At 30.1% G+C, this 19,729-nt stretch overlaps 1 protein-coding gene across 1 annotated transcript in view; it reads right to left on the bottom strand.

The window, feature by feature from the left end:
* The window catches only part of LOC108782252 (LON peptidase N-terminal domain and RING finger protein 3), a 35,940-nt gene that overhangs the window by 1,065 nt on the left and 15,146 nt on the right, over positions 1 to 19,729 (bottom strand). Inside the window, exons 2-7 of the mRNA XM_018550471.1 lie at positions 6,021 to 6,139; positions 5,479 to 5,601; positions 3,007 to 3,201; positions 2,542 to 2,641; positions 2,268 to 2,467; positions 614 to 915 (exon numbers count right to left, since the gene is read on the bottom strand). Coding sequence (XP_018405973.1) covers positions 614 to 915; positions 2,268 to 2,467; positions 2,542 to 2,641; positions 3,007 to 3,201; positions 5,479 to 5,601; positions 6,021 to 6,139 — 1,039 coding nt within the window. The remainder of the gene's footprint in view (positions 1 to 613; positions 916 to 2,267; positions 2,468 to 2,541; positions 2,642 to 3,006; positions 3,202 to 5,478; positions 5,602 to 6,020; positions 6,140 to 19,729) is intronic.

Genomic DNA, 19,729 nt, shown 5'->3' with positions numbered 1-19,729 from the left:
AAGAAGGTATTATATTATATTCTTGTAAATAAATAAATCTCTTATTTCGACTATTAATAGCAAGTTCTAATAAATTTGCATCGCGAGGGGATAATCATCTAATGTAATCGTGGAACATAGTCCCAGAAATCATTATAAAATCCATATGAAATCCCTATGTATAATCTGATAATTGCATGTGCAATATGAGGAATAATTGCATAATATTAGGTAAAATCATTTATTAAACCAAATAACCTCATAGTAAAAAGGATTGTTTTTCATCACATGAAATCGAATAAAATTATACGGCCTGTGAGACAGTATTTCGGTTGGTGGTTACCTCATCGGTGCAACCGATGTTTTTAAACTTATTTATAAACATAAATTGTAAAACAAAAGTTTATTTTGTTTTATTTATATTTTAATTAATCGTCATATATTTTACATACGTAACTAATCAATTATAATAATATTACAAATTAAGATTGAAAAAAAGAGATATAGATATATAGGAAGCTATAAGTTAAAATATTCAAAAATTAGATTACTGCATTTCAATATATTAATTTAAATTGTGATTGTGTATAAATAAATTTAATTTGAAGTTATAGTAAAATAAAATCTATATTACCTCTTTGTGCCCGTCGCCTCTTTGTTAAGACATGCAGCAATACCGAATTGGCGCATTCCGCTGTCTACACATCTTCTGACCATCAACCTGTATCTAGGCTCATAGACGAACAGGGGACAGGCCACGCAGGGAAATGCTGTCGTGCAGATAAAGACGGCGATCTGTTCGTTATCCAAAAGTCCCAGTCCTTGGACCAGTTCGAGTTGATGACTCACAGCTCTGGAAGTATATTCCGCGGGCGCTACGCTTTTAAGCGCTCTCTCTACGAAATCCGTCACAGTTTTCTGGCTACTAGCTAGATACTAAAAGCAAAACGAGATAGTAAGTTAATAAAATAACTTGAATAAACATGACGTGTATAACCACGCCATTCATGATATCGATTTCAAGCAAGCAAATAAATTTTGTAGAACAAGTAATTTGGATAGGGATTTGTACTACACTTATGAACAGTACGTGTGCATGGATGCGTAAAATTGTTTAAGATAAAAAATAAGAAAATCATGAAAGTCATTGTTATACTATTTTACATTAAGTCATTATGGTAATAAAAATGCTTACTTATTTTTTTTCCAGCATTAGAACACTTTCAATTTTTGTTAAAAATTATTTTTCACAGATGTTACGAATTTAAGTATTAATAATAAAATTAGTATTAATAATAAAATCTCAAAGAGCAATATGACTTATATAATATTGTTAGCTATCCAATAGGAAAGAGAGAGAATATCACAGAACGAATGTTTCTAAAGCAATCATCGATATATTACGGAAATGAAATAAAAAGCGAAGAATAGCATGCGCAAGATCATCGTGGACGTCGTCGTCCTCATCGTCATTAAATACAATATAATATAGACGATTGGTAATGACGCCACGAACGCGGAAGCTCGTGACGAACCGCCTCGACGACCGCAAACAATAATCATTTCAATCTGCGGCATCGTCGTTAACCGCTAGAAAGCATCATGTCTCATTTGTGGATAGATGTTGTTACGGAATATTTCGCGTAAATGTATTTCCCTTTCTTTGAGATCAAGAGCTCACGAATAACGAACAAATTTTAAGAATTTTTTGAAGAAAAATGTGGAATCATTATATAAATGTAAATTATGACTAATTGTAAATATAATAGCGGAGAAATAAAAAACTGACTAATAGCTTTGAATGAAGACAATTAACACTATTCTGTGTTTTAATAGTCTAAAAATTTTAATAATGTAAAGACAATTCTATTTTATTGAATTATAAATTTATTATGATGAAATTTATTGTAATAAAATTTAAATAATAGAAAGAAAGAAAAAATGAAAAATATTTTATAAATATATTGATTTGCTCTTTCTATCTCTCTCTCTTTCTCTATTCATTTATTAATTGATTTTATTCATTTAATACTTGATTTTGAAAATAAAATTGTTTTAAATTCTTTTAAATATTACATTTTCTTTATATTTTCAATCAAATTAATTCTTCGTTGCTTAAATTGTGTTATAATTGTTCCTATAATCATAGAGCTAACTTAAAAACAGGGTTATAAAAATATAATAAATTATTATATTAGTATGTAATTAAATCAAATTTTTGCGTGAAAATAAAAAATTCAAAGCATTTTTTACAAAATTAATTAACATTTATGTAAAAGTCCTCTTACGTCAACCAAAGATGTAACACACAAGGGACAAGCTGAAGAATAATCCAGACAACGGTCCAGGCACATCCAACAATAGGTGTGACCACAGGGTGTCGTGACGGGCTTCCAAAGTAGGCGGCAACATAAGATGCAATCCAATTCTCCAGCAGTGCCGCCGGAAAGAGTTGGCAAGAGAATTTCGGCGGGTCTCGATTCGATTCCTACAAATAACATCGTCTTAAGATATTTTTACGAATATAAAAACGTGTTCGTATCGGTGGGCGACAATACTTACTTTTCAATTTTTCTATATCCTGATATACCCGATCTAAACTTGCTTGTAGCTTTGTATTGACTTGTGGCACGATGGAGGATCTAATTCTTCTGTTTATTGTCTGTAAAATGAAAATAAGAAATGAAGTGAGTCTTGAATAATCGTGTGAAAACTAAACAGATGGTTAATAAACAGAATAAAACTTTAAAACATTACATATAATAATTAAGAAAATAGACGATTAGTACAATATTTATTTTACTGTATACCATTAATAAATAATGATTATGTGTTGCCAGTGATACTGTATTTTTTATTCCTAATGATATTGCTAATGATAATCATAATCATTAAAGTGTCTAATAAATATTTATCACACTTTGATTGGTTTTTATGTCGAATAATGTATAATGTAATTTAGACTGTTTTGACCAAGCATAACAAATATCTAACAGATCAAAATCAGATATTTTTTTAAGAAAGCACCTGTATAAACTCTTCTTCGCCGCTGCTATTGTCCTCGCAATCGGATCTGTTTAGAGTAGTGCGTCGACTGCGATTGGAATTCATTAGTTGATGACGATTTCTCGTGCGTAACGCGCTTTTTGTTAAACTGTACGGCATACGTGATGACAGGACATTTTGTCGATGTACCTTAGGTGACAGCACTCTATGCAGAATCTATAGCACATAATAGCAAACTTGGTAACATATTTATCAATCAAATAAATTTATATACTGTATGTAAAACGATTAGCAATTATCTAAATTAATTACTTTACAAAGCAGACTCCTTTAAACAATATAAACATCTTTTAATTAAAAGCATTGAAATATTTTATAAGATAGAACTTGTATGTATAACAAAATTTTATTGTTAGAAATTTAATGAATTCATTTACATAATTTTCGTATTACTTTAGAACTCAATACATTCGACTTAAAAAGTGCTAATTAATTATTTAACTATCACATTAGAACTTATATAAGTATTGTATAGATAACACTTTTAAGTTTGTAATTCAAACAGACGTACAGTTTTGTAATAAATTTGTATAAAATAAGTATATAAAAAGATTAATATGCGTTAAAAATAATGTTAAAATATTTTTTTTGCTAAAAAGGAATTTGGCAAGAGATGAAATTCTTTTTGAATTGGTGTTAGAAAATATTATTATTATGAATAGAGTTTGAATCATTATTTTAACATAAAAAATCAATATTAAAAATTAATTAACTATCATATAAGAATTTCAAATAAAACATTTGCTAGGAACGAACAAATTCCACTTGTTCCTTCAATAGCACGTATATATAAGCATTTCTTCCTTGACGTGTCTTATACGAGATGCTTCTAATTGCAAGATCGACGGGTATTCAACTGGTCGCTAAATCGGCGCGATTAACGCATGAAATAACACAGTTGAGTAATCCCAGACGTTTTCGGATGATGAAAGTAAAAGTGCGCTTTCCATAATGCGGACCTAACTGACGGATTCAGCGGCACGGGAAAGAATGATTCCCTGGTCTTACATAAGTGGCGGTGCAGCTTGCATCAATGATTCTGCCATCGGGCGCTCGCTTATGTAATCGCCGTACGCTCGAAATTCACGCTCCGCTTTTTAAATTATTTAACATCAAAATTTGACGCGACAAATTGAATTGAATTATTTAATATTCATCGATTCTTACTATACGTATTATTTAATGTTCATCGATTCTTATTATACGTAATTGCGTTTCGGGATTCGCAAATATTCGCGTATGACGCAATATTGTGAAACTTATAACGTCGAGTAGTTTCAATGTCAAATATTAATTAAAATACGACATCTCATACTTATAGCTTGGATGTAAGCCTCACAATTGATATTTTAGTTATGATCGTTTTAACAATATTAACAATTTCGAAGACTTATCTTAAGATATTGTTCGAATCTTTATGTAAGAAAATCTCCGCATAACAGAGAATGTTTGCATTACAGAGAATGCAACAAGATGCCTCGTTACAATTAAGCATCTCAAGAGAAACTGACAGATGAACGAATAAGAGCTTTCTTAAAAGATTCGACGTAGAAGAAAAGGATTTTGCATTATGTACGAGAAGGTAGAGAACACAGCGGCGCGCGCGGGGGGCCGTGCGTCACACGGCAGAAGATCGATATATCGACGCCGTCGCGAGCCGCGTGAAACAACACGTGGAAACGGCGTATTTGTTTGCGAGAGTAGCGTATAGCATCCGTTTTGCTTGCGAATATGGTTATCGTTGCCCCTGGCGTACAGGTCACTCACCTGACGACTATCGTACCGAGTCATTAAGGCTGCTCGGCCGGTAGTAGTCGTGCCGGAAACGCCGTGGTGCGCATTTCTTTTGTGTTAGTGATGCTCTCTGGATAGAGATGGATGCATTTGGTTCCCCGCGGCGCATTCCGCCAGTTACACGATAGCGATTGCTCCGCAAGGAATGTGGATACTTTAACTTATAATCGGACTGCGTCTTGTCTTATTTTTAGACTACGGTTTGTCTTATTTTTTTCGTTCAAAAACTTGTTTTATGATTTACAGGGATATATTACGAGAATTAAGTATAGATGAATTTGTGCAATTCGAAGTGAGCTTAATTGGAAATTTTCCGATAATAAAAGTAAAGATTGATCGAGTCGACGTGAATCGCTCACTCTTTTGATACACTCTTCAACTTAATGATTTTTTATTATTATTGGAAAAACTTCAACTATTTGCACGCAATTCTATTTATTAGAGAATAATAATCGATGCTGTGTAGAATCTGTAGAGTCAATTAATTTCAAATCTAGTTTAAAAGTTATTCAAACTTATATAATAACTCGTGTTCTACAATTGAAGCAAATATATTTCATTAACTTTCAATAATGTTTGATAATAGAATATTTTTTATAGCTTTTATATTATAATAAAAGGCAATGTGGGAAAACGTACCTTGGTTAATTCATGGCGTACAGCTTGTGGATTTTTATCAATGGCCGCGCTAATGCAGAGAGCATAGAGCGCTTCTTCGTGTCTTCCAAGCGCTGACAAAGCTATTCCTCTTCTATAGTGTCCCTAAAGATACAAAATAAAAATATATTGTATATTGAAAATATAAATTTATATTTATAAAAAGAGATATAAATTTTAATTGTAAGTAAAATATAATTTAATAATAATTTTTATATAATAATAAGATAATAATAAGATTTATATTATTGTATACACAATATGTTAATAAAATTAGCGCATATATACGGCAACGTATTTTACATGTACATATATATGTCACAAGTAATAAATTAAAGATTAAAATAAAAAGAATAATAAATGTTTATAATGATAGATTTTATTTTAATTAGAACATTTTTGTGAAAATCTGTTAAATAAAAACTGTTAAATAAAAATGTATGCATTTCGATTTATCGAGTAGACACTCCTTGCTGTCTGACACATGCATCGATTATATGTATGCTTTGGTCCTATTTCCTCACCTTGCCCCAGTCTGGCCGCAATCTAACTGCATGATCAGCGTCCGTGAGAGCGGCTAAAGGTCTATTCAACAGGAGCAAGACGTGAGCCCTGTTACTAAGGTGGAGTGGACTATTCGGTGCTGAAACATGAGAAAACAAGTTCGTAAAATGCCTACCGAATGGTGGATGAGTTCTAGTTTAAAACGCTTTAAGATTCTTGATGAATCAAGAATCGGAATAAATTTTTTATCTATCTTAAAGTGTGTTTTGAAAACGGAGCAGGTATGTGATCAGTTCCGCAAACGTTGTTTCATGACTGATGATTCACGCATTCCACACGGAACAATATAGAGATGCAAATAGTTTGCAAATAAACTAATAATTCCATATATTTAATAGCGCACAATGACTTATTCCAATATCTTTTATTTATAAATTTACATATTTATGGTGCAATAATATCATATACATGCATGACATTTAAACGAGTATTCGCATGAGCATTGCGTCATCGATGCATACCTAGATGCATATTTTGCATAAGAATGCACTTATATTATCGTGCATAAATACTGAATAGTTTAAGAGGTTTTTTTTTACAGTTAGCAGTCTGGACTTGTTTAATTTCGCAGAAATTTGTCTCGTAAAAAAGCGCCGTTTATTTGCGGCGAAGCACATTTTATAGAAGCGACCGCGGACGATGTCATCGGCCGATGCAGGCGGCACGGCGGCGGCGATTGCACGTCCTGGCATTGTGAGCAATGTCATTGCCTTCATGGCTAGAGTCCCTTACTTGGACAAAGAAAAATTCCAACGCACACGTCAATCTTACGAATATTAATTAAAAGTAACTTACCGAGATTTTTATGTTCTATAAAAAAATTAATTTTTTTAAATTTGTTTTATGCTCAAATAATCTGTCACGTAACTTTTTAACATCTTAAAAATGTTAATTATTTAATTAATTTTAATCGTTATAAATTAATATGAAATGTAAATATTATTTGCGGAATATTTTCTAATCATCTTGAAAAGTATTTTGTAATAAAGTAAAAAAAAAAGCCCAATTTGTTTTATAAAGTTATACTCAATGAATAGTAATTTTTTAATTATTACGATTATTATTAATTACAACTTGTAACGCGATTGCGACTTGTATAGTTATCTTATTTTATCTATATGTGAACGTCTGTTTTCAAAATAAATAAAAAGCAGAATATGTATTAAATACTCTTTAGTCGTAATGATATATTATAATTAGATTTAAATTGTACTAGATTTGCAACGTTAGAAGAACTTCTAATATTTGGTATACACTGAGCAAATACAAAAAGCGATCTCTATATACATTGTATAAGTCGGCTTATGTAACTTATCTCTGAATGTTACGACGCTTGAATTTAAAGACGCAACATGAAGAAATCTAATTATTGCGCGAATATTGTTGTATAAGCCTCTTATTCTTAAACTTGAACAATCTTGTTATTGATGAATTACACATGTAATTCCTTTAAATTTATTAGTAACGTGTTTACAACTTATTTCGCTAGTATTACTATTAAATTAGCATATAACTTTTTATAGTTAAACTTATATTAAATATAATTTCCGCGCGCGCGTTTTAGGAAAATAAACTATTTTAAAATTTAATTATTACATTTAATCATAAATTATAATATTACACATTACCTTTTAAAACAAAATAGAAATAGCTCTCTTTTTATGAAGATCAAAATAGAAATAGTTGAATTAAATTTTCGTTACAAATTCTTAATTGTAGGAATTAATTTCGTGATCGTAAAATGATATATATTAATTTCGGGATTTATACAAAATTACTTCAATTTATACTTTTAGAGAAATTATTATTAATATTTAGTGTGATGTGTCATATACAATTATCATATACAATTATAGAGAAATCAAATCATATCCGATTGCATCGATTATATAAATATTCATGCGTGTAAAGGAACGTAATTTCCCGCGTCAATGTTGAGCTATAAGAAATACAACGGGATATCGCTGAACAAGTTCATTCATTAACGTGATCATTCTTCGAATACATTGTAAAAAATGCTCTTCCTGTCTGTTCGATCGAATGCCAAGGTCCTTACCTCGAATGATCGATCACTTGCTTACCGCAGGCAATCGACCTGATCGATCATTAAAACGCGTGTTTCCTAACAATCTCTCATTTAGACTATCTAAATCATTACTAAATAAATCCTAATCTATCGTATGACAAACATTTATTAAATAAATTGAGTCGTTTCTTCCAAAATATCGTCAAGATAAAACTTGTGTATCCTCTGAGTATTTCAACTTTTAATATTTAAATTAAAACACAACACAAAGTAACCCAACTTATGCAGACATTGTTGTACATGTGTATCTTTTATTTTATATCTTAAGAAATAATGAAATTTTACAGTATTATCGAATTACAATCCATTTAAATTTATTAGTGAAAATATGGATCTCTTTTTGAATTCTAAATATAAGTATTAATTGATAATAATAATTACATAATCATTTTTTACTTCAGATTAACTTATTAAACACAATTTCTCAGTATCTTAAATAACAAATAAAAACTCAAAATGTCTATACTATTTATTAAATCGTACAGCTTTTTTTTTAATTTGGCACTTACTATAAAAACAGAAATTTACAATTTTAAAACCAAGATAATTTTGCCAAATTATTCTAAATCTAAAAGATTAAACACGCACACACATATTATAGTTTTATTGTATTTATGAGATTCCTAAATTGTACAAAGAGTACTGACGCACATAGAAAGGTTCGATGCCGCGTGCTCAACCAGGCGCGACAGACGGCTGCTGACCTTCGTTGGAAAGAAGACGAGTGGTATGGAACGAAGGAAAAAGAGAGAAGAAGAGTGAGACTGTCAGTGCCGAGTTCGAGAACCGAGTTAACGGAGCGTCATACGGAGAATATACTCTTCTAAAGAGCTCACGTGAAAATCGGAGCAATAGCTGTTGCTGCACATGCTGTCGAGCTTGTGCATTCTCGGCATACCTAAGAATTGGAATCGTGACAGATAGAGTGTCAAGGGATTAAGAATGTACGGGTTGTTTAGTCTTCACGGATTGTGAGTGTGATAAATTAGTGAATTTCTTATTAAAGGAACTTGTCTTTCAGTACGTGAAAATTTGACAGGAAATCACAAAATCTCTCTCTCTCTCTCTCTCTCTCTCTCTCTCTCTCTCTCTCTCTCTCTCTCTTCATGGTCTTCTACTTTTATAGGTATATATGTAGATATATGTTATTAAAATGCGATTTAATTTTTTAAAGTAAAGTGCATGTAAAATAAGTCAAATATATATTAAACATATGTTGAAAAAAATGAGTACTAATTTAACGAATACGAATTTATTGGTATATACTTTTAATATTTTGTATAAAAATGATGAAACTGAATAAAATTCTCCAAAATGTCTATACTTTATATCTTTATGAGTGTGATAACTACATACAATTATTATGTAATTTAGAAAAGTTATTTGTACTCCTATTCTGAATAAAGAATCCTCTTTTTCATCTTTACCTAATTTATAAAAGAAAAACAAAAAAGTTTTTTGTCTTCAAGATATATTCCCTACTCCTTCAGATAATAAATTCACCTTAAAAGATCAATTGTTTTTAGTATATTAAATCCTCGTACGATGTGGTAGCCCAATTTACGAATGTGGAGATATTGCGACGATCTTTCTCCGAGTTGCATGCAGAGCGTAATGTAACTGCATCCGGTCGGTCGCTGGCCAACCACGAAGGGAGAGAAGCGAAAGGCGGGAAGGGAAAGAATACAGCATAAATGGTCGCATCGCGAACGCGTCGCGCGGACTGAGTCGCGCCGGTGCAGCTGCAACGGTCGACGCATCGTCGTTGCAGCGGAGTAGACGTCACCCATGCCGACGCGGCACGGCGCAAACAGCCGCGCGTTACGTAAAGGTCGGTCACCCGGCTCGGCGGCGCGTACTCTATCGTGCCGCCGCGCCGCGCGCCGGCACCGCCACCGCGCCGTTGTTGCTGGCATCGCATCGCTGATGCTGCCTGCCACGTGCAATTATCGTCTTCGTTTATGGGAACGGAAAGATTCTCTCGATTTAGCAGGATGTCACAAAAGAACTATGGCAATAATGAAATTTAAGTGTCTCGCGTGAATTATTGTTATTGTTTTGGAAATGAGAGGGTTCTCGGTTAAATGAAAGAATACAAAATAATTACAGCTACTAAAATAATATTTTAATCCTTATTTGTACTAGAAAGATATTTTTATCTGTAGAAATAGGAAGATTTATGAATTCGTAAATCAATGCAAAATACATGATTAAAAATTTAAAAATTATATATATAAATAAGTTATAATATTATTTTATTATATTATAACTTTAAGAAAAAGAATTTTGATACATTTATATATATGTCAATTGTTCAATTATTGTATGATATATAAAAAAGAAAGAAAGGTATTTATATATTTAGATGTTACGTTATATAAAAGTTATTATTTTATTTATAAAATTCTAAAAAAGTTTCTGTTAAAATAACAAAATATTTGTAAAATAATGAAAAACTTCATTATTTTTACATAAAAATACATTCTTCAAAATATATGTATTAAAAAATTGTGTTTTATGTGAGTTATTAAATTAACTGCAAACGCGTCAATGTGCTTCATTTAAGCCATTCAGGAGACACTAATGATGATTCGCCAGCCAGCGAGATGCACAATGTATCAACGCGTGTAACATCTTGTTGATTATCCGTGTGCCGCAGGGGTCATATATACTTATACATATATATATATATATCTTGTCTTTCTATTCTGGCAACGATCAATAATACTCCACGTGTCGTACGTGGTGAAGCGAACGTCGTAATTCCGCCACGCGTCATTTGCCAAATTATTAGCAGGTATTTCTCTTGAATGTGTGTCTTTTTGCGTTAATCGATCTCATCGATAAAATAATGTGTAATAGTTCACATTCAATATTTTATAAGTAAAATATAAACCTTATAAAAGGTTTTCTTTTTTTTTAGAGATATGTATGAAGCAAAAGTGCAACGTAATTTAATAAACTTACAAAGGAAACTTGAAAGCATATATACAGAGTGTTCAAAAATCCATTCAGCATTTTTATGTAACATATTATAAATTTAACCAATTTATGTATAATATTATAATTTATACAATACTACAATATTATAATCTTGTAATACATAAATTCTACGATATTAAATGTCTATATATACATGTATATAATGTCCTATTGGTTAAACAATATCTCAATTTTCTATTATATCTGAAGTAAATTTATTTTCTAATTTTTTTATTAATTTTTGACTGTATAATTGATTGTAATTATTTCACTTGACTCGCACACATAGAAAGCTGTCACTATTTAAAAAAAAATTTTTTTATTTAAATCAATTCCATTATTACTTCAATTTGTTATAAAAAAAAATAGAAGATTCCTATTTTAACAATTTTCTTTACAAACAATTTTATTTGCTCGATTTATTAATACGAGGAATTTATAAAATTTGTGAGCGTTAATTTCGAGAATATTAGGATGTGGAATTCTTTTGAGTACTGTTGAAGTCTATATAATCATGATTTTATTAATTTGACCGCATTTCACACTCAAGACATCACAAGATAAAAATAGAGAAATAACAATTTTAAACGATTTTACCGAAATTTAGTTTCCCAAAATAACTTGAACATTCGATCCAGTGAGCAGTTCCAGCAGTTACATAAGAACAAAATAATTCTTGGTAGTATCACGACGAGTTGTTTTGTAATCTAATATAATTTAATATATAATGTGCCAGATAAAACTTTATCCGAATTTTGGAAACAAATTAATGAAATAATAATGAGTAAGATAATTTCAAGCATAATATTTAATATAGTTTGTTGCATAGTTATTAATGTCATGACTAAATATTTATTGTCAATAGCATAGTTTTTAGCATTATTTTATTTTAGTTATTATATGAGGAAGGTTCCGTTAGAGTTGTTTGTTTTTAGTAAAGACTGTTTAGTAAATATCTTTAAAATCTAATTATGAATTTTTTACGTACAAATAGAATCTAATAATAAGTAATAATATACAAACTTTATAAACTGTAGTAGTTTAATACGTTAACTGTTTATTTTTAAGTTTTCGTTCTTTTTTTACAAGCAATTAAAAAATGACCATTTTTAAATGTCGGTGTAGCAAATAAACAACATATATACATATTTTGATATATATATATATTTACACACATATGTGTATTGTGTATTGTGTATAGTAGCGACTATATAAATGAATCCAAGTGGAAAATAGATAACTGAGTAAGAAATTACAATGACTACGATCGCGCAATTCCTCGAACGAGAGCACGGAAATCATTGTTTATCGTCGACTGACACGTTTCGCCGACGTGCCGTGCTCATTGTAAACGGTAATATTATGTAACGGCAGTTACATATATCTATAATAGACGTCGGCGACGTATATAATGGACGATAACTAAAGACGTAGACTCGTCCTCGCGCGCGTCAGACGCCTACTATTTTCCTCAATAAATTCGATATCCGTTTTTGTTACGAGCAATGATTGAAATATACTGCCGTTGGGCAGTTACATTAAAATGAATGGATATATAATGTAAGATATGTATCATAATATGTATGATGTGTTTTAACATTTATATAACATAATTTTCAAAAATGGGCTACATACATAATTATTAATTTAGAAAAAAAGTAATAGAATCTAGCAAAAGTTCTTAGTGAAAATGGAACATAATACTCTGACAAGTAATAAATATTTATTCTGGATTAGTATTGTAACAATGTATATTTTACAATTAATATGTTACAGTTATTATTTATATATTTTACACACACATATATATATATATATATATACTACTTTATATATATTTTTTATAATATATTTTTATGAAAACGGAAATGTTTCCTTTAACAACATCTTATTTATTTAATAGTAGCTTTAATTCTATTATTCTTTAAATATTATATATTAATTTTTTAATACACATCTTTTGTAACTTCTTTGTAAAATTTGTTATATTGTAATGTCCCCCTTTTGCATCACGCAAGAATTTCTGTTCCACTTGCTAGGTGCAATTACTATCAGGAATTATCTCTGGAAAGTGTCTCAACTTTCTCTTAGCTACAGAAAGTGCCTCTCGCTCTTCGACATGCAATAGTAATGGTAACCTTCATCCGTGGTTTCGCGCATAGCCAAGGTGCCTTTTCATGGTCAAGTACCACAGCCGGTGATACTTCCGCTCGATCGAGTTTCCCGACTGTCTTCGACCTACTCTCTCTCTCAGAGATCTTGATATATCTCTACAATTTCTTATATCCATGTTTTAAGAATTTTTTGTAATATTATAAAACTATTCAACAAAAAGCTGTACTAAAACAAAGGTTGTTTATTCTAAATTTCTTAAGCGCTGAATACGCTCTCGCTTAATTATTCTATTTGCGTTTCGATTTTGAGAAATGTGTGATTTAAGTTGCAAATAAGGTTATTTTAATGTATTAACATATTATTGCTACAATATGTATGGTATATGACATATTGGAGAATTTGTATCACAATCAAAAAATTGTGTATTGTTAGGACTTTCAATTTTTAAGAAAATTTAAGAAAATTGATTATATTTAGCGTCCAAAAATTTATTGGAAACGATTATTTTTTGTTAAAAAATAAATCACTTTTTAAGTTATACAATGTAATGATTAGATCATTTAGTGCAAAACAATATTTTAATCAAGAAAAAAAGAATTATTTGAACACAAAGTATATGATTGAAAATATATAAGATTTAAAAATAGTATGATGTTTACATTTAAATTTTAAAACTATATCAATTTTAAAATCTTGCAAGATCTCTTTTACAAACGTTTGGAATTTAACAAATGTAAATATATAAATATCTATAATGACGTATTGTATTTGTTTAGATAAGATTTCGATAGTGTGTCAACATTGCAGATTAAAGAGTGCTCACTGTTGTTTAATAACTGTAATACCCAAGAAACTCATAAAGTTAAGTATCGATAAGGTTTTGAAGAAATGCAATATAATAATGCATATAAATATGGAATCAATGTTTCTACGTACTCGTATTATTATATTATATTGATAGAAACCAAAGTATACAGATAGAGATACGTTAAATGTATACATTATGAATTTATAACAAAATTATGTAGTGTTAAAATTCTAAGAAAATTTATTTGGTAATATTATAGAGCTCTTCTAAAATTTATCAAATAAATTTCTAAATAGTGCTGATAATATTTGAGTTGCTCTCTTATCACGCTCAGATTACGTAAACCTATAAAATTACTTTACTCTAGTGCGTATTTGGAAAAATAGTATATTTTTGCAAATGATTTTAAAATTTTATGTAATTTTTTTTGTTTTATCATTTTAGTAAGAGAAAACGAGAGGAAAAGAAGAAAAAAAGTAAGAGAGAGTATGTGTGTAAACATATAATTATATCCGTAAATATTAATAATTGTTTTATTTTTAATTAGCATATTGAAAATATGTACTGATTTTTAAAGAGTAATATTCAGTGGTCTATATATCTTTTTAATCACACCTGTCGTCACTTAATGAATCGTTATATCTTAGTGTATAATTAAGAAAATTGTTTTTAATTCACTTATTCCTTTTTGCTTTATAATTGTGAGATCTCATGTAATTTTACGACAACCGAAGCGACTACTAGTGTTACTTTTAATTAACAATCCCTCCAAGAAGTCTTGATTAATAGTTTCAAATTTATCGATGCTCACCAAACAGTTATACCAGCTAGCTAGCATATCGACGGCTCGATATTCAGGATCTACCGATCAATTTCGTCAAGATGGGCAAAAGCCAGGAGCGCTGCCTATGATTATGCGTAGCGCTAGTCCTTACATAACGTTTTTTATTATGTAATTCACAGAAACGTCGACCCTGCGCATACGCACACGCGCGCGCGCTAGCGAAAGTCCCATATTCAGAAGTCTTCGAAATGATTAAAATTTCGTTAGATTCGAATAAACATTTACGCGATACAATATCAATTGAATGAGTTCCTCATATGAAAAAGAGATCAATTTTAATTATCAATCAATTTTATGGTCTAATCAATTTATGACCTAAAGATATTTACTTGTGGAACTTTAATCGTTAGAAATATCTGTATAAAAAGAGTTAAGAGTTATTTAATTTTTCTGAAAAAATTTCTAATTCATTTATTTACTTATATCTTCTTTTATATAAATGTAATTACGTTGTAGATTTTATCGATTTAATCAAATTTTATAACACCCAAGTTGCAGAAAAAATGATGAGAAGAATCTAGTCTTTTTTTTCCAACCTATAAATTTATATAATATAAATATAGAGCAAATCAATATTTTTCTGTGACGCAAATAATTAGCATTTGCCTGACGCAATGCTTCGCATTTTTCAATTTAGTGATATAATACTTGTATATATTACATAATATTGTATTACGTATTATATAATCTATGTACATATTTTCCTCTCACATTAAGAAGTCTCATAATCAAACTTTTATTAATTTTCTGTTATTTATATAAATCGAGTATAAACATTAGAAATCTTATACAACTACATAATACTATTGCTGATCGTTACTGATAGAATCATAAATATATTTTTATTAAAAATTTTATAAAACACTTCTGATCGAATTGAGTCTTGTCTGTAGAATTACAAGAGCAAAACATAATGGATATTATATTGGCACAAATTACATCAGATATGTTACGTAATATTTATAGTTATGTATTGTCAAATTGACGATATTGAAGATTAGTTTCATTATATCAGATGGCTTCTTTCACGTATTTCCCTAAGTTCGTCTCAAGAGAACAAAATTGTATCATACGTATCTACCTACGGCTACGCGATGCGCTCCTCGTTAGATAATATAACGATGGCCTAGGTGGCTACAGTCGGGGCTCCGCGCGCGCCGTGTCAACGTAACCATTTATATAAATCTATCGTTACGCAATCGGTCGGTCGATCTCCATCGTTACGACGCGCGTCCTGATCGCAGCACGAGCAATAATGATTTTGTTACATTATTGAAATATCGCGCAAGTTTGAACAGTCGATATTTTGCTTTCAATATTTAATACTTCGATAGTTTGATAGTAAGATTTTGTTTAGCTCCTATTCTCGTTAGTATTGCGACAATTGTATTGTTTATATATATTATTATAATTCTTTATTAGTATTTTGCAATAAAACAAAAATGTTTTGTATTATTTTTGTTCAGGCAAAATATGATTGCTATAAATAATTTTTATTTTATTGCAGCACTTACTTAAACTTTAATCATCTATTTTAAAATACATAAACTTTAAATACTAATTAATTTTAGATAATTTTAAAACCAATATTGGATTTTTTAAATAAAAAAGAATATTAGGAAAAAAAATATTAATTTTTTTTAAATAAACATAAATAGAAATGAGCATACAGCCACAACGCAAGATGCAATAATTTTTTTAAGATCAAATGTAGCATTATACAAATACTAAAATCTTTTTAGGACCGTATAATTGTAAAAGATTTTAATATTTGTATAATGCTACATTTTATCAATTGATAAACAATAAACAATAAACAAGAAGAATAGCATTATACGTATATGGTTATTTTAGTGTTCATCTCTTATCGTTGGCATAATACTTCTATATTTACTCAGTGTAACTCTAGTTATTTTCTATAAATGCGAGAATATTTTACGCATATTTTAATTCAGACTATCGAGAACAAGACAATTTGAGAATGTGTGGGCAGCAGCATATAATGTCCATATCGGTATTGTATAGTCACGTCCATATGTTTATAGTATATAGCAGATTGACTTTATCATATGAGTGGGTTTGCCGCCTTCACGATATGTCGCTCTCGCCATATAATGTGCTTTATTTTATATCGGTGAATGTAAATAGAAGAGATACTCTCTCTTTCTCTCTAAAAGTTTTCGATATAATTATATTCATATATATTATTATATAATATAAAACATAAGTATACAATACAATAAATACAAATAATATTTGAATCATTTATAGATATTATATTATCGTGTGTGGAGAATGCTTAAAAATTTGTCAATATTCATTTAGCCATTTTTATATTAAATTAACAAAAATATTCAGATATTGATAAATTTTTGAGTTAAAATTAAGTTTATATGTATAATTGAGGTAAATAAAAAAAAAATGGCCGTACTGACTAAAATAGTTAATCATTTGTGTTTGTTCGCACTTATTTAGTCGATTTGCATTCAGTTTACACAATATTTCTAATCCTATTCTAGTTCTAGTCTTGAATTATATAATTACTTTTAATTATTTAATAAACTTATTAAAATTTCTTTGCATTTAAAAATAAAATGATATTTTATTTGCGCATCAGAAATAGTTTATTATATATTTCATTGAAGTTCATGTTAAATACATAAGTAATTAATAATATTTTATTTCTAATACATTTTAATAATCTTGTCTTATTTAATTAATTTATTATTAACCAGAAAGATGAGACATGTGTTAAAAGTATATCAGGCTTCAATATATTACCTGATTTCTTATTTCTATTTCCAAACATATACGTCATTTTTAGATTTTATGTTACACGATTAAACAATAATATAAATCAATCAATCAATTAATCAATCAGTTTTTGTAGTTAATCTTGTATAAACATTAATGTAATTACAATATGTGTGTGTGTGTGTGTGTGTGAGAGAGAGAGAGGGAGAGGGAAAGAGAGACAATCGAATATATTTTATATCTTAATTGTATAATATGTATAATATAGAAAATAAAAGTAACTACATAATTACTTGTAACTTTCTTTATTGTTACTGTGTTATAATATCTTTATTGTTACTCTGTTATAACAATCTGTTATAATAGTTTGGCAATGACGAATTTTTTTATGATAGTAACGGTAACATATCAAGGTTAGAAAGCTACTTAATCGTTACTTATAACGAATTGGAAAAGTCACTCGTTACCTTTTAGTCGTTATTTGTAACGTTACTCATTACTCGTTATAAATTACCTCTACCAGTAAGTAAACGCATAATGATGCAAGTTACTTTTTAAAATGACTTTTTCAATTTTTGCATAAGCGTCTCAGCGTTTAGTTAGTTATTATTATATAGTCATAACAAATTTGTAACGTCAAATTGTTATTATAAAAAATAATGAAAAAAAAAAGTAACCGAATAGTAACTCTTGTCATGAAATCATAAAAAGTAGATAATAAGAAAATGTCTGCACAAGTTGAGCTGCAAGATACTACTTCCTTTTCTCGAATACAATCGAAAGGACGAAACGACGGTGTATTCGTCGTGACAGTCCGGAGTATGTTCTGCCGAAAATAAATCGGGATCCTCGATAGCACGGGTCGAGCGACCCCGACGCGCTGCGTCGCGACGCGACACAACGTCGTTTCATGGCGGTTTGCCAGGAGAAGCGCAAAGTTTACATAACAGAGGAGTTTGACAGTACGCCGGGCACGTGACCGCGGCCTCTATCTTATCTCAGCAAATACACCTGTTCGACCGGCCGGCATGCCGCGGCGTATGCTCTTATTATTCCTTTTTACGTAACTGGCGGTCGCGCGTATCGACCGGCCATCCTAGACTCCCTGGGCGTTTCCCGCCAACTTGGTCCGCGGTTTCCTCCACGCGATGCCAATATCCTCGAGCTTCCGGCATAGCGTGGCGGACAAGATAAAATAATCAACTCTAGCAGATCAACCTTTGGAATTAGCTTCTTTCCCCTTTATCTTCTGAGTGTGCCTAAGTTGTGTAAACAATGTAGCACATATAAACATCTTGTACACTTTTAATAGAATGCATCTGGTAGCCTGTAAACTGATGGGACTGTCAAACAAAAATTTTCCAACTCAAGGCATTACTGTTGTATAAGAGCTTATTATTACTCGTAAGATCTGAATTTACTTTAATTCTAAACATAAGTCTGATAACATGTCAAACACTGTTTCATAAATATATATTTTGTTGTGGTAGCTCTATATTTTACATTTGTAAAACATAGCATTTTATATAAAATGCTATGTTTTACAAATTTTATTAAAAATTGAATATTTTTTAATGAACAAGGCGTAAGATTTTTTTATGAGATTTATAAGTAGACAGGATTTATCAAGTTATACATCATATTTAAAAAATATATTTGTTTCATGCTTTAGATAGGAAGTGTCTACAATTTTAGGGAAATCTAATATTCTGGGCTTTGTTGACGGAAGGGATGAGCAGAATGTTATGTAAGCGTAACATTGATAAGAGGTCGTAATTTCGTACGTATGAAACAAAGTTACGACGAGTAGCATGTAGTTTTTTTTTAACGCAGAAGTTATACAACAAGCTCACGTGGAGAAATCACGTGCATGAGAGTAAATGTCGTTCGCAAAGTATTCGCTGCATGCGATTAAACAGAAGATTTTATCATCGGCTGTCAATTCGCGATATGACACTAGAGTACTTGCTGTCGATTACTGTTTGAACGTGCTCAATTCAAAATTTCTTTTCGCTCAAATACAAGAGAGCTTCTTGAAATACTTCTCGTAATCTAATTATATTTTAAATCTAATAAATAT

Source organism: Cyphomyrmex costatus, unplaced genomic scaffold, assembly GCF_001594065.2.
Source record: "Cyphomyrmex costatus isolate MS0001 unplaced genomic scaffold, Ccosl1.0 scaffold123, whole genome shotgun sequence".
In the NCBI taxonomy this organism is placed as follows: domain Eukaryota; kingdom Metazoa; phylum Arthropoda; class Insecta; order Hymenoptera; family Formicidae; genus Cyphomyrmex; species Cyphomyrmex costatus.
Note: the sequence above shows the minus strand (reverse complement) of the source record. Positions and strands in the feature narration are given on the sequence as shown.